The 21,286-nt window shown below is 43.6% G+C and overlaps 1 protein-coding gene across 4 annotated transcripts in view; it reads right to left on the bottom strand.

Annotated features, from left to right (window-relative positions):
* Nucleotides 1–21,286, bottom strand: part of SFMBT2 (Scm like with four mbt domains 2) — a 365,966-nt gene that overhangs the window by 67,335 nt on the left and 277,345 nt on the right. For all 4 annotated transcript variants that reach the window (XM_075345324.1, XM_075345321.1, XM_075345322.1 and 1 more), the window contains one exon: nucleotides 14,294–14,336. In XM_075345324.1, the coding sequence (XP_075201439.1) occupies nucleotides 14,294–14,336 (43 nt within the window). The remainder of the gene's footprint in view (nucleotides 1–14,293; nucleotides 14,337–21,286) is intronic.

Here is a 21,286-nt window from a genome sequence, read left to right as displayed (position 1 = left end):
GGTACCTAAGGTCACAACAGAACACCTCAGCCCATGCTACCCTTACATGAGGACAAGATCTGCTGTTATATTTATCATAATTACCAATGTGAACCTGTCTAAAGAAATAAAGAATAAAATAAAACAAAGTGTGCGTACGTATACTGGATCTTATGTTTTTTCTGTTTCATGAAATATATATTCTTAAAAATTATTAATGGCTGTAGAGTTTATCTGCAGGAGGAAACTGACTGTAAATAAAGCATACATATGTTATAGTAGAATCATAGCTACAAATGATTAATAGAACACTTCAATATGTTCTGAATTGCTAAAATCTTATTCATATTGGTACAGTAAGAAAAAGCTTAGCACATATATTGGGTAGTGATTGCTTCATCTTTGCTGTTTTTATGTCAAAACTCAACTTTTACTTTAAGAATGGATTTTCATGATAGAATCCGAACTATCCCTTGTTAATACTGACAACATCTGACATATATACCGTATATGTGCAAAAAAAAAAAAAAAATAAAATATATATATATATATATATATATATATGTGTATACATGTTATATATTCTGTATATACAGTATATAATGAAAGTGAGTACACCCCTCACATTTTTGTAAATATTTTATTGTATCTTTTCATGGGCCAATACTGAAGATAAGAAACTTTAAAGTAGTCAGTGTACAGCTTGTATAACAGTGTACATTTGGTGTGCCCTCTAAATAACTCAACACAGCCATTAATGTTTAAACCGCTGGCAACAAAGGTGAGTATACCCCTAAGTGAAAATGACCAAATTGTGCCCAATTAGCCATTTTCCAAGGTGTCATGTAACTCATTAGTGCTACAAGGTCTCGGGTGTGAATGAGGAGCAGGTGAGTTGAATTTGGTGTTATCACTCACACACTCTCTCATACTGGTCACTGAAACTTTACTTCGGCACCTTATAGCAAAGAATTCTCTGAGAATCTGAAAAAGAATTGTTGCTCTACATAAAGACAGCTTAGGCTTTAAGAAGACTGACAACACCCTGAACTGAGCTGCAGCATGGTGGCCAAAATCATACAGTGGTTTAACAAGACAGATTCCACTTAGAACACGTCTTGCCATGGTCAACCAAGGAAGTTGAGTGCACATGCTCAGCATCATATTTAGAGGTTGCCATTTCAAAATAGACGTATTAATGTTGCCAGCATTGCTGCAAAACATTAAAGGGGTGGAGGGTCAGCCTGCCAGTGCTCATTCCATACACCGCACACTGCATCAAATTTGTCTGAATTTCTGTCTTCCCAGTAGGAAGCGTCTTCTAAAGATGATGCACAAGAAAGCCAGAAAACAGTTTGCTGAAGACAAACACATTAAGAACATGAATTTATAGACCAATATGCTGTGGTCTGATGAGATTAAGATAAACTTATTTTTTCAGATGGTGTCAGGTGTGTCAAGCATGGTAGTGGGTGTGTCATTGTTTGTAGCACTATGAGTGCTGCCCCCTGTGGGGAGCTACAGTTGAGGACACTATAAATCCCAACATGTACTATGACATACTGAAACAGAGCATGATCCCTTGCTTCGAATGCTGGACCCCAGGGCAGTACTCCAACATGGTGACCCCAAACACAACTCCAAGACGACCACTGCCTTACTAAAGAATCTGAGGGTAAAGGTGCTGGACTGGCCAAACATGACCCCAGACCTATGCCCTATTGAACATCTGTGAGGCATCATCAAATGAAAGGTGAAGGAGCACAAATTCTTTAACATCCACCAGCTATGTAATGTCATCATGGTGGAGGGAAAAGGATTCCAGTGGCTCCTGTGACGCTCTGGTGAACTCCATGCCCAAGAGAGTTAAGGCAGTGCTTAAAAATAATGGCGATCACACACAATATTGACACTTTGGACATTTTCACGTGCAGGTGTACTCACTTTTGTTGCCAGCAGTTTAGGCATTAATGGTTATGTATTGAGTTATTCAGAGGGTTCACCAAATTTACACTGATCTAAAAGATGTACACTGACTGCATTGTCATATCTTCAGTGTTATCCCATGAAAAGATAAAATAAAATAATTACATAAATTTGAGGGGAGCCCTCACTTTTATGGTATACTATATGTAGATAAATATACATATATATATATATATATATATTTATATATATATACACACACACACACACACACACACACACACACACATACTAGCTGTAGTACCCAGGTGTTGCCTGGGAAAGTAACTGTCTCTGTCTCTCTAAGGCTATGTGCGCACTAGAGCTTTATACCCGCGGATTTACCCACGGATTTGCCGCGGAAATTTCTTGAGAAATGTCTGCAATCTTTGTGCAGACATTTCCCAGCAATTTCTATGAAAAAAAAAAAAAGCTGTGCTCACTTGTGCGGATTTTTCTCAAGAAATTTCCACGAGAAGAATTTCTCGAGAAACTTTCTTGAGAAAATGTGCATGTCCATTAATTTCCGCAGGTACCTGCGGTATTCCGGGGGTATTCCGCAGGTAGCAATGATGTGCGGTATACCACCGGAATAGCCGCGAATTACCTGCGGGAATGCTCATCGCTGCCTGCGGTTTTGCAGGAAGCGATGTCATTATGCCAGGAAGAGGAAGCGGAGCAGAGTAAACACAGACGTCACACTCCCTGGACGTCGCACAGAAGCACTTCCGTGCGACCTCCAGGTGCCCGTGCAGTCTGTGTCCTGCTCCGGCCTCGCGGCTGCCTGCACTGCAGTGTCAGTGTCTGCCCGCAGTGTCAGCAGCCTGTCACGCGGCAGCGCAGGCAGACACTGACATCCTGCAGTGCTGGGAGCCGCGGGGATGACGATCGCTGCTGTCAGGAGGTGAGATCATTACCTGCTGTGACGATCTCCTGCCTCCTGACATCACCGCGGTCACTGCTGTCTATGCCTGTCTCGCGAGCGGCCCGAGACTGTCACTAGCGGTGACGTCACGGGCTCTCGCGATACTTCTGACAACGCGGCGGGCATAGAAGTCAGTGACAGCGCTGACGTCAGCAGTACAGGAGATGATCACAGAAGGTAATGATCTCATCTATGCTCCTGATGGCAGCGCTCGTCATCCCCTGCAGTGACCTGAGCTGACCTATTGATGTTAGCTCAGGTCACTGCATTGCTCTCCCAGCCAATGGGGAACATTCTGTTCTTCATTGACTGGGACAGCGACTATGGTATGGATCGCCGTGCCCCCCCCTTATTGGATTACGCCGGACGTGGAATTGATTGTGCTCTTTTCAATAAATTGGTTAAAGAGGGAATGTTTTGGGGAGTGTTTTTTCAAATAAAACTTTTTTTGTTGTCTATTTTTTAATTACTACTGACTGGGTTGGTGATGTCGGGTATCTGATAGACGCCTGACCTCACCAACCCCAGGGCTTGATGCCAGGTGATATTACACATCTGGCATCAACCCCATATATTACCCCGTTTGCCAACGCACCAGGGCGCGGGATGAGCTGGGGCAAAGCGCCAGGATTGGCACGTCTAATGGATGCGCCACTTCTGGGGCGGCTGCGGCCTGCTATTTTTAGGCTGGGGAGTGTCCAATAACAGTGGACCTCCCTAGTCTGAGAATATCAGACCCCAGCTGTCCGCTTTACCTTGGCTGGTGATCCAATATGGGGGGGACCGCACGTTTTTTGTTTTAAATTATTTATATAATTTAAAATAACAGCGTGGGGTGCCCACTGTTTTGGATTACCAGCCAAGGTGAAGCTGCCAGCGGTGGTCTGCAGGCTGCAGCCGTCTGCTTTACCCTAGCTGGCTACAAAAAATGGGGGGACCTCACGTCGTTTTTTTTTAATTATTTATTTATTTTATGGCTAAATACAAGGCTAAGCACCCTTTAGTGCCACATGAAAGTCACTAAAGGGTGCCAGCTTAGAAAATGCAGGGAGGTGGAACATTATATAGGTTTTTCTCATCTATCTATCTATCTATCTATCTATCCCTCTATCTATCTATCCCTCTATCTATCTATCTAGCCATCTATCCCTCTATCTATCTATCCATCTATCCCTCTATCTATCTATCTATTCATCTATTCATCTATCTATCTATCTATCCCTCTATCTATCTATCTATTCATCTATTCATCTATCTATCTATCCCTCTATCTATCTATCTATCTATTCATCTATTCATCTATCCATCTTTCCCTCTATCCATTATCTGTCTATCGATTATCTTTATTATTTATTGCAGGGACAAACCTGCGGTAAATCCGCGGCAAATCCGCGGCAAATCCGCGGCAAAACCGCATGCGGATTTGGTGCGGATTTTTTCCGCAGGTCCGGAAATCTTTCACTGGCAGAAGTTTCTCAAGAAATTTTCTTGAGAAACTTCACATTTCTAGTGCGCACATAGCCTAACAGTCACTGCTTGTCTGTCTATCTGTCTCTTTCCCTGTCTGTCTCTGTGTGTCTGTCTGTGTCTATGTCTCTGTGTCTATCTCTCTGTCTGTCTCTGTATCAGTCTCTCTGTCTATCTCTGTGTCTGTCTGTGTATGTCTGTCTCGCTATATCTCTGTCTGTTTGTCTCCCTCTATCTGTGTCTGCCTGTCTCTCTCTCTTTCCCCGTCTGTCTCTTTCCCCGTCTGTCTCTTTCCCCGTCTGTCTCTTTTCCCGGCTCTTTCCCTGTCTCTTTGTCTGTCTCTTTCCCTGTCTGCCTGTCGGTCTGTCTCTTTCCCCATCTGTCTCTTTGCCCATCTGTCTCTTTGCCCATCTGTCTCTTTCACAAGTCTGTTTCTTTCCCAGGTCTGTTTCTTTCCCAGGTCTATTTCTTTCCCTGGTTTGTCTCTTTCCCAGGTCTGTCTCTTTCCCAGATCTGTCTCTTTCCCAGATCTGTCTCTTTCCCAGATCTGTCTCTTTCCCAGATCTGTCTCTTTCCCAGGTCTGTCTCTTTCCCAGGTCTGTCTCTTTCCCAGGTCTGTCTCATTCGCAGGTCTGTCTCATTCGCAGGTCTGTCTCTTTTCCAGGTATGTCTCTTTTCCAGGTCTGTCTTTTTCTGTCTCTCTGTCTGTCTCTTTTGCTGCCTATCTCTTTCCCTGTCTGCCTGTCTCTGTCTGTCGCTATCTCTGTGTTTCTTTCCTTGTCTGTCTCTTTCTAGGTCTGTCTCTTTCCAGGTCAGTCTCTTTCCCCGTCTGTCTCTTTCCCCGTCTGTCTTTTTGCCCATCTGTCTTTTTGCCCATCTGTCTTTTTGCCCATCTGTCTTTTTGCCCGTCTATCTCTTTGCCCGTCTATCTCTTTGCCCGTCTGTCTTTTTGCCCATCTGTCCCTTTGCCCATCTGTCTTTTTGCCCGTCTGTCTCTTTGCCCTCGTCTGTCTCTTTCTCTGTCTGTCTCTTTCCTCGTCTGTCTCTTTCCCTGTCTGTCTCTTTCCCCGTCTGTCTCTTTCCCCGTCTGTCTCTTTCCCCGTCTGTCTCTTTCCCCGTCTGTCTCTTTCCCCATCTGTCTCTTTCCCCGTCTGTCTCGTTCCCCGTCTGCCTCTGTCTATCTCTGTCTGTCTGTTTCTCTGTCTGTTTCTCTGTTTGTCTCTCTTTCCCTTTCTTGTCTGTGCCTGTCTCTTTCCTTGTCTATGCCTGTCTGTCTGTCTCTTTGTCTGTCTGTCTCTGATATCATATTACCTCACACATAAGCTTGTTATACTATGAATGTATTTCGATCTTATAGCAACCAATCAGAGCTGCTAATAATAACCTGTGGCTTCCAGCTCCATTGACTCTAATAGAGGCAGAATTTTTGGAGAGTAAAGGGGGCTTTACACGCTACGATATCGTTAATGTTTTATCGTCGGGGTCACATCGTTAGTGATGCACATCTGGCATCATTAACGATATCGCAGCGTGTGATACTTATGCGCAACCTAAAACGATCGCAAAAGCGTCCAAAATAGTTTGCCGTGGAGAGGTCGTCCGGAAACAAAAAGTCGTTTACCTCTCATTAGCGATGTTGTTCCTCGTTCATGTGGCAGCACACATCGCTGTGTGTGACACCGCAGGAGCGAGGAACATCTCCTCACCTGCCTCCACCGGCTATGCGGAAGGAAGGAGGTGGACGGGATGTTACGTCCCGCTCATCTCCGCCCCTCCGCTTCTATTGGTCGCCTGCCGTGTGACGTCACTGTGACACCGAAAGACCAGCCCCCTTAGAAAGGAGGCGGATCGCTGGCCAGAGTGACGTCGCAGGCAGGTAAGCCGTGTCACAGGGGAGTGTGATTTTGTGCGCAGCGGGCAGCGATATGCCCCTGTCGCACAAACGATGGGGGTGGGTATGCACGCTAGCGATATCGGTACCGATATCGCTAGCGTGTAAAGCCCCCTTTACTGTTAAGCGCGAGGTTAATTTTTCTGGTCAAAACATAGTCTATGACGTTCTCTGAGTCACATGAGGCGTCTATGCAAGATTTTGTGATTGTAAATGCGACGGTGCAAATTCCTTTAGAATATACACACACACATACATATACACATCCATACATGCACACATAAATACACTGAGCTTTATATATTAGATATATATTATACAGTACATATATACAGTATATACATATATATATATATATATATATATATATATATATATGTATATATATATATATACATATATATATATATATATATATATACATATATATATATACACAGTATATATATATACATCCACTGTGTATATATATATATTGTATATGCATATATATATATATATATATATATATATATATATATTTGCACACACTCGTGCAAACGTGAATATGTGTGTGTGGATTTCAATTATCGAGAACATTTCTCCCTGGACGCCTATAGGTACAAACAAACCTTTACAGTAGGAATAAAAGGTTGTAATTATAATGCTATACTTGTGAGCTCTGTGCCTCAGACAGGGTATTAAAGCAGAAGGTATTTAAGTCGTTAGGCCCTTTGCGCTGACGTTGTGCAGATGCGCTCATGAAGTTCTGTGTCTTATTTGAGTATAGTCAATTTTAAGAAGACACAGTAGAATTTAATTACAATAATTACAATCACGATGCCATAAAAACTGTATACGACTCGTCTAAGTATAAAGCACACCAAAATACCTGCTTTATAAAACCTGTGTGTAATCGCTAGGACATAACACTAAATTCACACAGTAATGATGCATTTAGTAAAACAGATTTTATGGCTTGTCTGATACCAACACTACGCCAAGTTGACTAAATAAAAGGCATTATTGCCAGGGAATTGTCTCCATGGACTTCAACCTCTTTCAATTCAATTTTTTAGTTTTACAGCATCAATAAAAACAGCATTAAAATCAGCAACACAACACTAATTCCATCCTGAAAAGTTATATTTGCTTTTTAATGTTGCATGTAACGGGCAGAAATCTGTTTTATAGGATTCCTTATGTTAATGTCAAGACTAATGAAAGAGGCACTAGAGATGTAAATGGTAATATACTATACATTGTCTGTTTTGTAAATTGTCGTTCCTGGATACTGAAATAGTTGTTTACTGAAGTCGAATTTAACTGAATGAGGAGTAACACACATCTACAGATGTTATTCTTCGCTGTAGGAAATTTTATTGTGTTTGAAACTACCTAGAGAGCCCTAATTGAACGCAACGCTGCAAACCCTGCATCCTGGCAGTGCAAAAAAGCAGAAAACAGGCTCCATTAATCAACCCTACTGCTCATTTACTGACATTACACTTAGCTACAAGGTTTTTACTTGCCACCAATCCTTTGCTCAAATTGTCAACAGTGAAAATATAAGGAAAGATACTGGAATAAGAGATTGTGAAGTATTTTTGTCCAATGACAACTGACATAGTTTAATTACTCACATTTATTAAAAGGACTAACAATCTAATTTGCCTTTTTTAAATATGTAAATTCATGATAACGTGATTTATTTAAGTATATTTTGTAGTCTAGGATGACACCCTGAAAATGGTGGCCATAAGCATTAGATTACTGTCCCTCTGAACATTCCCTACTCTTACCCGGGTTTCGCAGAGCATCCATGTGTCTTCAAAAGGGAAAACGGCAGATACAAATTTTTGCAAGAATATAAGGAATGGTTATTTTAATACAACATACTTGATCCCTCTCTTTCTGACATTTTTTGTCAAAGGGGAAAGTTGGGAGGCCTCCATACTAGTTTGGGTGCTTTAACTATGCAAACCACTTGCATGAGCATTGCTGTGCTCGGGTACACTTGGTGCTCAGTCCAGTACGAGCCGCTTGCAATGTTTCAATGGGTCACACTGAGGGTAACAACAGCATGATCGGATGCAGTGTGCACCAAACAAAAAAAATGGAAAAACCCTGCCCACCAGCTCCCAAAAGTGACCTGTTTATGGATGGCTGCATGTAGGCGGAGACCTAAACTGCCCAATTAGTGCCTTCTATTGGGGTTCAGGTTAAGTGCCACACCCGCACCCGCCAAACCAAACCGAACTTCCACGGGTCCGCTCATCTCTATTCCATACCCATTAAAGGGAACACCATTGAAATACAACATTTAGGGGTTTTCCTATATCAAAACTCCTTAACTACATTCAGGATTAGTAAGATACATAGGCAATAGGTATTAAATTACAGGTTCTGAGTCCTACTTTGTTGCTCTATTCTAAAGGCCCCGTGACACGCAACGACGTATCTAACGATATATCGCCGGGGTCACGGATTCCGTGATGCACATCCGGCGTCGTTAGCGACGTCGTTGTGTGTAACAGCTCCGAGCGAGTGTTAACGATCAAAAATACTCACCTTATCGATGATCGTTGACACGTTGTTCATTTTCATAAAATCGTTGCTGTTGCAGGATGCTGGTTGTTCGTCGTTCCTGCGGCAGCACACATCGCTACGTGTGACAACGCAGGAATGAGGAACATCACCGTCCCTATGGCCGCCAGCAATGTGGAAGGAAGGAGGTGGGCGGGATGTTACGGCCGCTCATCTCCACCCCTCCGCTTCTATTGGGCGGGCGCTTAGTGACGACGACGAACGAACCACCCCCTTAGAAAGGAGGCGGTTCGCCGGCCAGAGCGACGTCGCTAGGCAGGTAAGGCCCGTATAACGGGTCCTAACGATTTTGTGCGCCACGGGCAGCGATTTTCCCGTGACGCACAAACGACGGGGGCGGGTGCTTTCACCAGCGATATCGCTAGCAATATCGCTGCGTGTAACACCCCCTTAAGTCTATAGGATTGAAAAGAATAGATATGTACAGCACTCGGCTGTCTCCGTCCTTTCTATAGACTCTGAATAGAGTGGCACTGCATAGGTAATACGTATTATTTTAAAAACAGAAAATAATTTTTTAAAAAATCTACACTTTTCCCTTTAATCTCTTTTTTCCACTGATCGTTTTTCAAAGAGAAACTTATTTTTTTTTTTTTTCTTTTTGTGTTTCTGGAATTTATCTATTTCATTCCTTCTCTTTCCTACATTACTACCTAACCATGTACCCCAGTATGTTAAATTACAGCTACAATCCTATCCTAATTTATCTTCTAGATGTGGGGCAGCACAGTGGCTCGCTGGTTAGCATTGCAGTCTTGCAGTGCTGGGGTCCTCGTGTTTGCGTGGGTTTCCTCTGGGTTCTCCGGTTTCCTCCCACACTCCAAAGACATACTGATATGGAATTTAGATTCTGAGCCCCAAAGGGGGACAATGATGATCACGTCTGTAAAGCGCTGTGGAATTAATAGCGCTATATAAATGAGTAAAATAAAAACTTGTGCAGCTCCATTTAAGTGCAGCTTATTAAGAGCACAGTGCCAGAAATGTCCCGGAAGGGAAGAGCTACACCTGTTTACTAAGGGGTACTTTGCACGCTGCGACATCGCAGGCCGATGCTGCGATGCCGAGCGCGATAGTACCCGCCCCCGTCGCAGCAGCGATTTCCTTGTGATAGCTGCCGTAGCGAACATTATCGCTACGGCAGCTTCACATGGACTCACCTGTCCTGTGACCGTCGCTCTGGCCGGCGACCCGCCTCCTTGTTAAGGGGGCGGGTCGTGCGGCGTCATAGCGACGTCACACGCCAGGCGGCCAATCGGAGGGGCGGAGATGAGTGGGATGTAAACATCCCGCCCATCTCCTTTCTTCCGCATATCCTACGGAAGCCGCAGTGACGCCGGTAGGAGATGTTCCTCGCTCCTGCGGCTTAACACACAGCGATGTGTGCTGCCGCAGGAGCGAGGAACAACATCGGACCGTCGCGTCAGCGTAATCATGGATTACGCCGACGCTGCACCGATGATACGATTACGACGCTTTTGCGCTCGTTAATCGTATCATCAAGCCTTTACACACTACGATGTCGCATGCAATGCCGGAAATGCGTCATTTTCAATTTGACCCCACCGACATCGCACCTGCGATGTCGTAGTGTGCAAAGCCCGCCTTACTGCACCTACTTTTTTAACAACTAATCCTTCGACCATAGTACATATGCCCTTATTCTAACTGCTCAACAAATCCTTAAGGCTGCGACCGCACTTTGCGTTCACCTACTTGCAGTTATAAACGCACATTTTGTGCTTAATTGATTTGACCAAAGTTGCCTTTTTCAGAAATTTAGCGCTGAAAACACATGCGTATTTACCGCGTTTTTGATGCGTTTTCAGCGCTTTTTACCTGCTTTTCCACCTGCGTTTTGACAAATGCGTTTTGTAAATCAAGACACTGCTAAATAAAGGTTAAACATTCAAATATATGGAAAAAAGATAACAAAAAGGATTAAATACATAAGTGCAGAAATTGAAAAGAAAATATAAATATATAATGGAATTATATCGGTAAAATAGTATTTATTAGAAAAATAGCCCTAAGTTTAACATTTTATTTAATTTAATTGTCGGATTATGTGTGTGTGTAAAGGGACATATGAAATCATTAATTTAATTTGCAAAAAGCATGCGTTTTGTAAGTTCAAAACGCATGTTTTCTGCACAGAAAATGCAGGTAAAATGCAGGAATTTGTAGGAAACTTGGTTTTTGCCATTTCTCATTGACTCCAATGTTAGCAAAACGCACCCAAAATGGCAAAAACAACTGACATGCTGCTTCTTTGAACGCAGAGTTTTTGCCACAAAATATGCAAATTAAACGCAGCATTTAGAAACACAAAAAGTGCGGACAAGAAATCCCCATTTTCCAAAGACTTTGCTGTGAAATCAAAACGCATGCCTTTTGGCATGAAAAAGGTGCTTCTCAAAATGCACCTAAAAAGCACCCAAAACGCAGGTGGAAACGCAAAGTGCGGTCGCAGCCTAACTGTCCTTTGCTATCCTCAAACCCCATCACTCTCTAAAAATACAATTATGTGCCCTTCTCTCTTACTGCCAACCTGACCTCATCTGCTGACCTGCTCGTAAACCTCCAATTTCTCCTACAAAACTTTAAGACAAGCCACGGACTCTCCTCCCCACTTGATTTTGATTTTTTTCTCGTTACGCTGTTTACCGATAGGAATAATTTATTTTATATTTTAATAAATCGGACTTTTACTTAGGCCTGTTTCACACGTCAGTAATTCTGGTACGTATGTGCTAGTTTTTATACATACCAGAATCACAGACATACGAAGACCCATTAAAATCAATTTTCACTTACCATGTCTCCGTGAGGAGTACACGCGTGTCCATGTGCTCCACATGGAGACATGTCCGTTTTTTCTGTCATCACTGATGTCCCACGGTTCACACTATGGTGTGATCCGTGAAACAAGTACCAGAAAAACACAGACATTGAAAATAAAAAATATTTTTAGCTCACCTTCTCCAGCGCTGCTTGTCTCTGGCCTCAGCTGCCTCTGCTTCAGAGCCAATACAGGAATGCCACGGAGACACCATCACATGTTTCTCAACACTGACAGGAAACTAGCCAGGTCTTTCACCGGTAAGGAACAATCGCGGGAAGGGCAGTCTCCAGTCAAGGAAACCGCCTATACCAAAACATGGTATCCATCCACAGACAGCTTTTTCGGGCTATTTGCCCCTCTGCAAAACAAGAATGCCGCGGTGACACCATCACATGTTTCTCAACGCTGGCAGGAAACTAGCCAGGTCTTTCACCAGGTATACCCCAAAACAGCTGTCTTTGGATGGATACCATGTTTTGGTGTAGGCAGTTTCCTTGACTGGAGACTGCCTTTCCCGTGGTTGTTCCTTCCCGGTGAAAGACCTGGCTAGTTTCCTGCCAGCGTTGAGAAACATGTGATGGTGTCTCCGAGGCATTCTTGTTTTGCATATTTTCCCAGGGGGCCTTGTTCTAGTGTCACTGCGTTGAGAAACACGTGATGGTGTCTCTGCGGTGTTGTATGTTGATCTCCCCGAGGTCAACCATCCTTACCTATGTTGTCTGATTCAGGGCTTATTCTCATACATATTCATTGTATACAGCCACAGCCGACCCGGAAGCAGCTGGACCGGGGGTGGAAACAAAGCAGAGTCGGAGAGTTCAGCACCACGGACAGCAGGAGCGGGGACAGGTGAGTATACGGCCATGTGCTATCACGGATGACGGATCATGTATTACGAATTGCACATGGACAACCCACATGCGCCGTGAATCAAAGCACATGGAGGGACATGTGCGTTTTTTACACGTCAGTGAAAAACGTCTGTGTTTTTCACTGACATGTGAAACAGGCCTAACAAAGTGATACCAACTGTGAGTATTTTTTATTTTTTTATTTCTTAATTTTTAATATGGTAAAAGAGTGGTAATTTGAACTTCTATATTATTTATATTTTTTTTAAAACATTTTTATTTTCTTCTTTTCATGGTTATAATACTGCCCTTAGTGGACTTGAACATGTGATCATCTAATTCCATGTGCTATATACAGCCATGGGCTGGTATTCACAGGAGTACTTAGATAACAGACCCCTGTGTCTGTCATGATAGAATGGCATGGCCCCTTGCCAGGGTGCTTTAAATACCACTTTTAGAGAATGACAAAGGCATTTAACAGCTTAACAAGAGCAGAGGTTGTTAGAAGAAAGTTATGGCTGAATAATTCAGCCATCATCTGCTGGTAAAGATGTGGGCTAGGCGTGGGGGCTCGTATCCAAGGCAGGGAGACAAATTATTATAGACATAGTACATCATAAATCGTTAAGGAGTTAGGCGGGCTTTGCACACTACGACATCGCATGCCGATGCTGCAATGTCGAGTGCGATAGTCCCCGCCCCCGTCGCAGCTGCGATATCTTGTGATAGCTGCCGTAGTGAACATTATCGCTATGGCAGCTTCACATGCACTCACATGTCCTGCGACGTCGCTCTGGCCGGCGAACCGCCCCCTTCCTAAGGGGGCGGACGTGCGGCGTCACAGCGACGTCACACGGCAGGCGGCCAATAGCAACGGAGGGGAGGAGATGAGCAGGATGTAAACATCCCGCCCATCTCCTTCCTTCTCATAACAGCCGGGACGCAGGTAAGGTGATGTTCCTCGCTCCTGCGGCTTTACACACAGCGATGTGTGCTGCTGCAAGAACAAGGAACAACATCGTACCTGTCGCTGCACCGGCATTATGGAAATTTCGGAGACTACACCGATGATAGCATAACGACGCTTTTGCTCTCGTTCATCGTATCAAAAAGGTTTTACACACTACGACATCGCAAGTGACGCCGGATGTGCGTCACTTTCGATTTGACCCCACCGACATCGGACCTGCGATGTCGTAGTGTGCAAAGCCGGCCTTAATCTGAGAGCAGCATAATGTTGGGGGTAGATATCCTGATTTGAGTGATGTATCAATAAGTAGTCTATTTAATTTCAATAAAATCAGTGTATTATCAGCAGGAGATTATCATTAGAGGACTAGTTGTCTCATGTGATGTAGTCCTCCTGTTCTATGTATCCTTGCCCCCATCACTGATTAACAATTTTCGCACCATTCAGAGAACTGGTAGATCTGCAGCAGAGAAGACAGTGATTTTTATCAAATATATACCAAGCAGACTAGTAAGTAATATATTACTGGAATCAGGGTCTCGTCCCCTCATATTATATGACAAAAACCTGCTAACAGATTCAATTTCAGCAATATTGTAGCTTGTACACCCAGTCTATAAATGTGGCTAATGGACAATAAAATATTTGTGCACCCTTGCTTTAGATCACTATTAAAGTATTGTACTTTTGATCTTGAAATTAAAAAAAAAATAAACATAAGGACATCAGTGAATGTGAACTGCAGTGTGGATGGATATTCTCTATTGCTTCTTTATCTGTGATATTTCTTCATATAAGGAATATTACTTACTGTTTTTCTGGCTGAACAACAGCAATCTTTCTTTTCTTTTTCACTAGAAAAAAACGAAGACAACATTTTAAAATACTGTTTCAAGATCCATATAGTTACTAGTGCGCCCCAGTCTGTGAGAACTTGGCGCAACTAAAATAATATTGTAGTTATTTCTACATAAAATATATTTATACAAATAATCAAAATCCACATTTCGGTGATATTCCAATGGCAGAATTCATTGATTTTATGCCGTCTTGCTTAGAGATATAGGTCATGGTTGTCCCAGTGGTAGTTTGCACGCCTGTGGCAGTACTCCAAGGTTTCTGTCTCTGACAATATCTCTATTTTCCAACAGTGATTTACTGCATTGTACATTTTCCCTTTTTCTGGTATGAGTTGCCCTTTGCTCCAGCTGTTTTTGCTTTCTTATGTCCATATACATACATTGCAAAGTCAAATATTAGCATAATGGATTCAAAAAACGCTCTGTTCGTATCGGCAAAAATTATTTGAACAAATGGATGTTAAACAGACGTTGGGGCATATTTATCAAGGTGAATTCTGAATTTGTGAGCAAAAAATATATCTTTCATGACTTCTAACATACTTATTGAGAGTTTTAGACACTTTTCACAACTTGTACAACAAGAAAGTGTGACCTAGTTTAAAGGGAACCTGTCAGGTGTAATATGCACCCAGAATCACGAGCAGGTCTGGGTGCATATTGCTAATCGCTGCCTGACCGTCTCTGTATACACTAGCATAGATAAAGAGATCTTTAGAATAAGTATTTCTAAAGATCATTTATGATATGCTAATGAGCACAGGGACTAGTCGCAAGAGCGTTAATTACCCCGACTAGTCCGCCCTCTTAGCATGTTAGCTCACCCACAGGGACGTGCTAACATGCTATTCAATGCCCATTGCCTAGCGTCATAAGCGGTGATGTGCGTACCTGTGTCTATTGTAACAGCTTCAGAATGCAGTGAGCATGATTACAAGTCCCAGCACTTCTGGTCATACGCACTATGAAGCCGGGTGTACGTGTCTCGGCTTCAGAGAGGTCTAATGCGCATGACTAAAATGGCCCGGAATTCTGAACATGTGCACTGACCCTAAGCCCGACGTTCTGAAGCGGTGACAACGAACACAGATATGCACGTCACTGCTGATGAAAGTGGGCAATGGGCATTGAATAGAATGTTAGTACACCCCTGTGGGCATGCTAACATGCTAAGAGGGCAGAATGAGCACAGAAACTAACGCCTTTGCGACTAGTCCCTGCACTCATTAGCATTTCATAAAGGATATTTGGAAATACTTTTTCTAAAGATCTCTTTATGTATGCTACTAGATGAAGGGACAGTTAGGCAGGGATTAGAAATATGTACAAAAACTGCTCTCTGGGTGCATATTGGACCTGACAGGTTCCCTTTAAAGAAGGGTTGAGGCTTACTGGAAAATGGTGTGACCTAATGTGTAACACAGAACATTTCTGGCACAAAGTAAGCCAACTAATAGGGGATATACACAGCTCAGAAATATGGAGGAGGACTGGCAGCAGGTTTATTAGTCCTCTGGTGAGAATATCTTGCTGATAAAACAAGGATTTCAGAAAATCTACAACAAGCAGACCAGTAAGTGACACATGACTGGAATCAGGGTCTCTGTCTCCATATTATGCTGCTCTGAGAATAGGTGGCACAAACATAGTAATAGATTCACTTTAAGGCTGTGCCCACACATTTTATAGCATTTTTGAGTGCAAATTTGTCACAAAACCTGAAGGGACTCCTGATACCAGTAAAGTCAATGAGAATCCTGAAGTCTAATGTACACATTGAGTATTTTCCCTTTCAGATTTGGTGCAGAAATAATTCTGCAGCATGTCAATTCTTTCAATGTTTTGGCTGCAGATTTCACCCATTCTAAGGGCTCACTCACATTAACATGTAAATCAGAGGAGTGCAATGCGAGAATATCCCACATCACTCGCGCACATGTCGGGGGCGGGGGCCGGTTCCCCGTCGCGGGGGCTGCTCGGGGAGATCGCCCTCGGATCCGGTGCCTTCTTCTCGGTGGCTCGAGCGGACCGGACCCGGGGCTCGAGCAGCGCTCCTCACCCATGAGTGAAAAAGGGGAGTTGGATTTTTGGGATGTGTAGAGTTCGTGACGCCACCCATGGGTTGTGGTGATGGTAGGCACCACTGCTGCTGGTGACGGGGTTCCCAGGAGTGATGGCGGGGAGCAGCTAGGTGTTGACCCCTCCGTGGGTAGGGGCTGTTGGTCCCGGGGCCCAGTAGGAGAGGGGAATTCCATGGAAGGGGGTTTGCAGGGTGCAGGGTTGTGGTGCAGCGCAGCGCAGTGCCGGATGGCACAGGTGTACTCACTCAGACACAGATGGACAGAGTCTCTGGTAAACCAAACGGCTGGATGGATGGGGCCCGCAGCCAGCTGCAGTGTTCTCCCTGGATGGGTTGATGGTGGCTGTCGTTCCCCTTCACCTGTGTTTTGTATCTTGACTCCAATGCCTGGGCACCGGTAGTCCGCTCCCCGACGTATACGTGCCGGAGGAGCACGTTTGCACGCAGACACTGGCCCTGTGGATCTCTGGCCCTTGGCGGTGGCGCTTATCCGGAACAGTTGGGCTTTTGCCTTCACTCGGGACTTGGGTGGGAATGAACCCCTGAGGTCCAGACCGCAATCAGCAAATTTGACTAAAGGTCGGCTTCAAGCCTAGTCGGGGTCTGAGTACCCTGCCTGGTGCTTAGCTCCAATCGGCTCCCCGGTTCGGTACCGGCGGGCCACCACCCGACCCCGGTCCTACAGTTCCGCTGACCGTCACCAACTCCTGCAGACGGCCACCACCGTCTGCCTACCTTGCTGGAAGTGCCCGGGCTCCAACCCAGACACCAACAGTTTCAATCCTCACTCTCCACTGCCCACAACTAGACTCACTACTGTGTTTTCCTGCCTCCAGGCCTGTGAACTCCTCGGTGGGCGGGGCCAACCACCTGGCTCCGCCCCCACCTGGTGTGGACATCAACCCTGGAGGGTGGCAACAAGGATTTAATGTGTGACTGGTGTGACCTGTCCAGGAAAGGGGGGGTGTATGATGTTGTAACCTGTGATCCCTGAGGTCCAGGGCGTCACACACATATAAGTTTATGGGTGCTTGTGAAACACAGGACTACACTCGGATGTCATCAGTACAGTCAATATACGCAGAGAGAGACAGTGGAGAAGATGGCTCCGGTCTAATGAACAGGGAAAATCTGCACCTAAGACGCTTGTCAAAAACATATTTTTCCTGCCAAGAGATGCAGAAATGGTGGAGTTATTTCTGCACCAAATCCTAAACATGTGCACAAACCCTTACGGTCATAGGCAGCAACATCATAATGTGATTTGTTTTAATTGCACATCTTTGGCTACTTTTTTGGGCTAAAGAATACATAAATGTCCACAACTGTATGTGTTCCCTAGCTCGTAATTGCCCATTCTTCGTGCCCTTTGTGGTCACTGTTACATGATAGTTTCCATATAAAAGCAACTCGTGGCTGTGCTCCTCTTGTCAATTCTTTTCCCTTGACAGCAATCATAGGAATATCTCTGGCAGAATTTAGAGTATCAGTAAACTTTCTATTCCGGAATCCTAAGAATAAAGTTGTGGCCTGCAGACTCTCTAATCCCTTTCTTCTATCTGGTAAGCTCAGCTGTTGCTATGATTCCCTAATGAGCCGTTCTCTGCACCGTTCCTCCACACGACTGCCGTAGTTATTTCATTAGGAATGTGAAATATCATTTACAATCACATTAACTTTCTTGCTATTTACGTATCTATTTATGTTATTCATTTTGAAGGGTTAGCTGCTAATGTAGAGCGGCATTAGAAACCACCAACCTTTTACTTAGCTTATTTGCAATTGTGTTCTTACCTAAGGGAGTGAGAAATGTTATTATATATAATTTTAATTGATCAACAATTATCCTAATTGTGTTGTGTGGAGGTCAGCAATGCGTGAGTGCGTGGTCAATGGTACACCTAAAGTCACTGCGCCGCCTGTGATCTGTAATGTTCTGTATGAATCACTGAGCCCTGGATCTAATTACATAACAGCTTCGAGAACTCCTGCCAAAATGACAGTCTCCCAGTTGCTCGGATCGTATGGTCTTGCCAGGCTGCGAATGTTTATGGTGAAAATCTGGGTGCATTACTGCCACTTACAGGAATAATTGGAAATGCTTACATTGGCCAGAGTGCTGTATAATTTATATCTACATCCGCCTAATGCTCCATTTATCTTATGTTTAATGGCTTAGTAATAAAAGTCAGATTGGAAATATACACAATTTGTAAAGCTTTTGCACATTTTCACTGCTCACGCATTGTACTCTAAAGCCCGGGAATCTAACACCGGGATTATCAGATATACCGGGGTGTTGGATCCGTTTAAAGTTTCAAGTCCGGTGCAAAACACATTGGAACAATTGTGGAATGTGGAACTCTTGTTACAGTTCTCACAGAAAAGGATTCGTCCCTTTCAGGGGCCAGCAATTAGTTGCAGAGAACATATGCAGAAACAGGATTTAAAGGGAAGGCGTACGATGAAGGATGAGTAGAACAGGTGTCACAGACAGAACTTCCCAAAGAGTCCTGTACATGGCTAGCGATGCAGTAATGATATTGTCATCCAATCCAAACCACACAGTACAGGCTAATGAATGTAAAATCTTTGTAAACAGATTGTCTGATGACCTATATGTATTAAATAATGACAGCGTGTCATACATTTATTATCACCACCCACACTCCTCAAGGCATTACACAACTAATAATGGAAAAATGCTTTAAGCGCTGGTGGCATATGAATGACGTAAAAGCCACATTTCTGGAAACTCGTCTACTATAATTAGTAATTATGTTTACTTGTCATTTGAGATCTTTACAAACTCTCCTTTGTTTGTGTTGTCAATCTAATGCCAGAATTCCAAATGGTGCCCTGTGCAGGTACATGGGCTCACACCCAACCGGCTGAGCATGACCCGGTGTCAGCTCTCCCTACTGCCTTATTATTACACATTTCTATGAAGAACAAATATGTTCCTTACAACTGAAGATTCCTTGATCAAAGGGCTCAAATATACAATTCATGAGAAATATTGTAGAGAAGTGCCCAGCTAGCAATCATTCACACCATGCATGTAGTGTTCGAGATGTACCGTAGTTTGTCAATTCTCTTAGCATTTTTACTGCAGTTTTTCTCCACAGAGATCAATTTGACTTAGCAGCAACAAATACATGAAAAAAACACATTGAAAACTGCATAAAAAAGCATAATTCATGTAGAAAATAAAGAATCAAAAATAATACAAATAAAAGATGAGAGGAAAAGGCAAAATTTTAATTTGAACGTCTTTAATTAGGAAATTAGATTTTTAGAGAAGTTAGTGTTCCTTATTATGCTCTAGAGTCTTAAATGGAAGATGTACAAAAATGGAAAAGAAAAATCCTAATAGTCACCTCACTGCTTCTTGTTCCAGTCCCTCCGCTCCTCACTGTCTCCCGTCCACAGCCTTCTTTGAAATCCCCTGATCGGACCCAGGAGAGACCGCAAGGTCACAGAAGGTAATGATGTCATGGTGTGCACCATGAGCGTACACACACACTCAATTGGAGGTCAGATTTGTTGTTTATGTGCTAAGTTTGTTTAACCAGCAGGAACCTTATCATTGCTACAATGTCATGTGCACGGCAGTCCATCATACCCCCTCCTCTGAGTGACACCTCTCTGTCAATGTACAATCTCTATAAAGTCCTTGGTGTGGGTGTGGTTAGCTCACTGAGCACTGGTACATGGCTAAATCTAAAATTATGATTGTGTCAGAACAGCTACACTCAGTAATCTAAGTCAGTATTCCCCAGCTCCAGTCCTCAGGAGCCACCAACAGTGCAGGTTTTCAGGATTTCCTTAGTAATACACAGGTGATAATTACATCACCTGCACAAGTGATGATTCCAACATTTGGGCAATACTAAGGAAATCCTGAAAACATTCACTGTTGGTGGCTCTTGAGGATTGGAGCTGGGGAACACTGATCTAAGCGATACATAATTGGATTTAGGGTCTCTTTCCCTACAACATGCTGCTCTCAGATGAGGTAGCAAAAATCTGCTGACAGCCTCCATTTAAGGCCCCTTTCACACGTCAGTGATTCTGGTATGTTTGTGCCTTTTTTTTATACGTACCAGAATCACTGACATACGCAGACCCATTCTAATCAATGGGTCTGCTCACACATCAGTGATTTTTCACTGAACGAGTCTCCGTGCAACGTACACTCATGGCCATGATTCTGCATGGAGACAAGTCAGTTTTTGTCTGGCATCATTGATGACCCACGGACCACACTATGGTGTGATCTGTGTGTGATCAGTGAAACACGTACAAGAAAATCACGGACATATTAAATATTAAAAATTCTCAACTTACCTTGCCTGTGATTCGCTCTGCAGCCTCTGCTTTCGGCAGCTCCTGCCTGGCTCATGAATATTCATGAAAGCAGGAACTGCCGACCAGGAAGTAGGTGCAGAGAGCGGTGGGCGGACGCTGCAGAGCCAGAGACTTCAGCACCATGGACAGCAGCAGTGAAGGCAGGTGAGTAATGTCCATATGTGATCACGGATCACGGATTGCACATGGACAACCCACGTGTGCCGTGAATCGCGGAACACGGAGGGACATGTGTGTTTTACACGTCAGTGAAGAACGTCAGTGTTTTTCACTGACATGTGAAATGGGCCTTAGTGTCAGATAAATGGCGGATAGCGATATCCATTTTGCTGAACCCGTGTGGAATAGAGTTGCAAAAAAAAAATTGAATTTTTTAGCAAATACAGATTTTTGTATAATTCAAGAGAAATTAAATTCTTCTTGAAAATATTTACTCATCTCTACTATACCTAAGCATAACCTTACACAGACTGTGCTTCCCTTCCTCATAGGC

The sequence above is a fragment of the Anomaloglossus baeobatrachus genome, chromosome 4, assembly GCF_048569485.1.
Source record: "Anomaloglossus baeobatrachus isolate aAnoBae1 chromosome 4, aAnoBae1.hap1, whole genome shotgun sequence".
Classification (NCBI taxonomy): domain Eukaryota; kingdom Metazoa; phylum Chordata; class Amphibia; order Anura; family Aromobatidae; genus Anomaloglossus; species Anomaloglossus baeobatrachus.
This window is presented reverse-complemented; position numbering and strand designations above follow the sequence as displayed.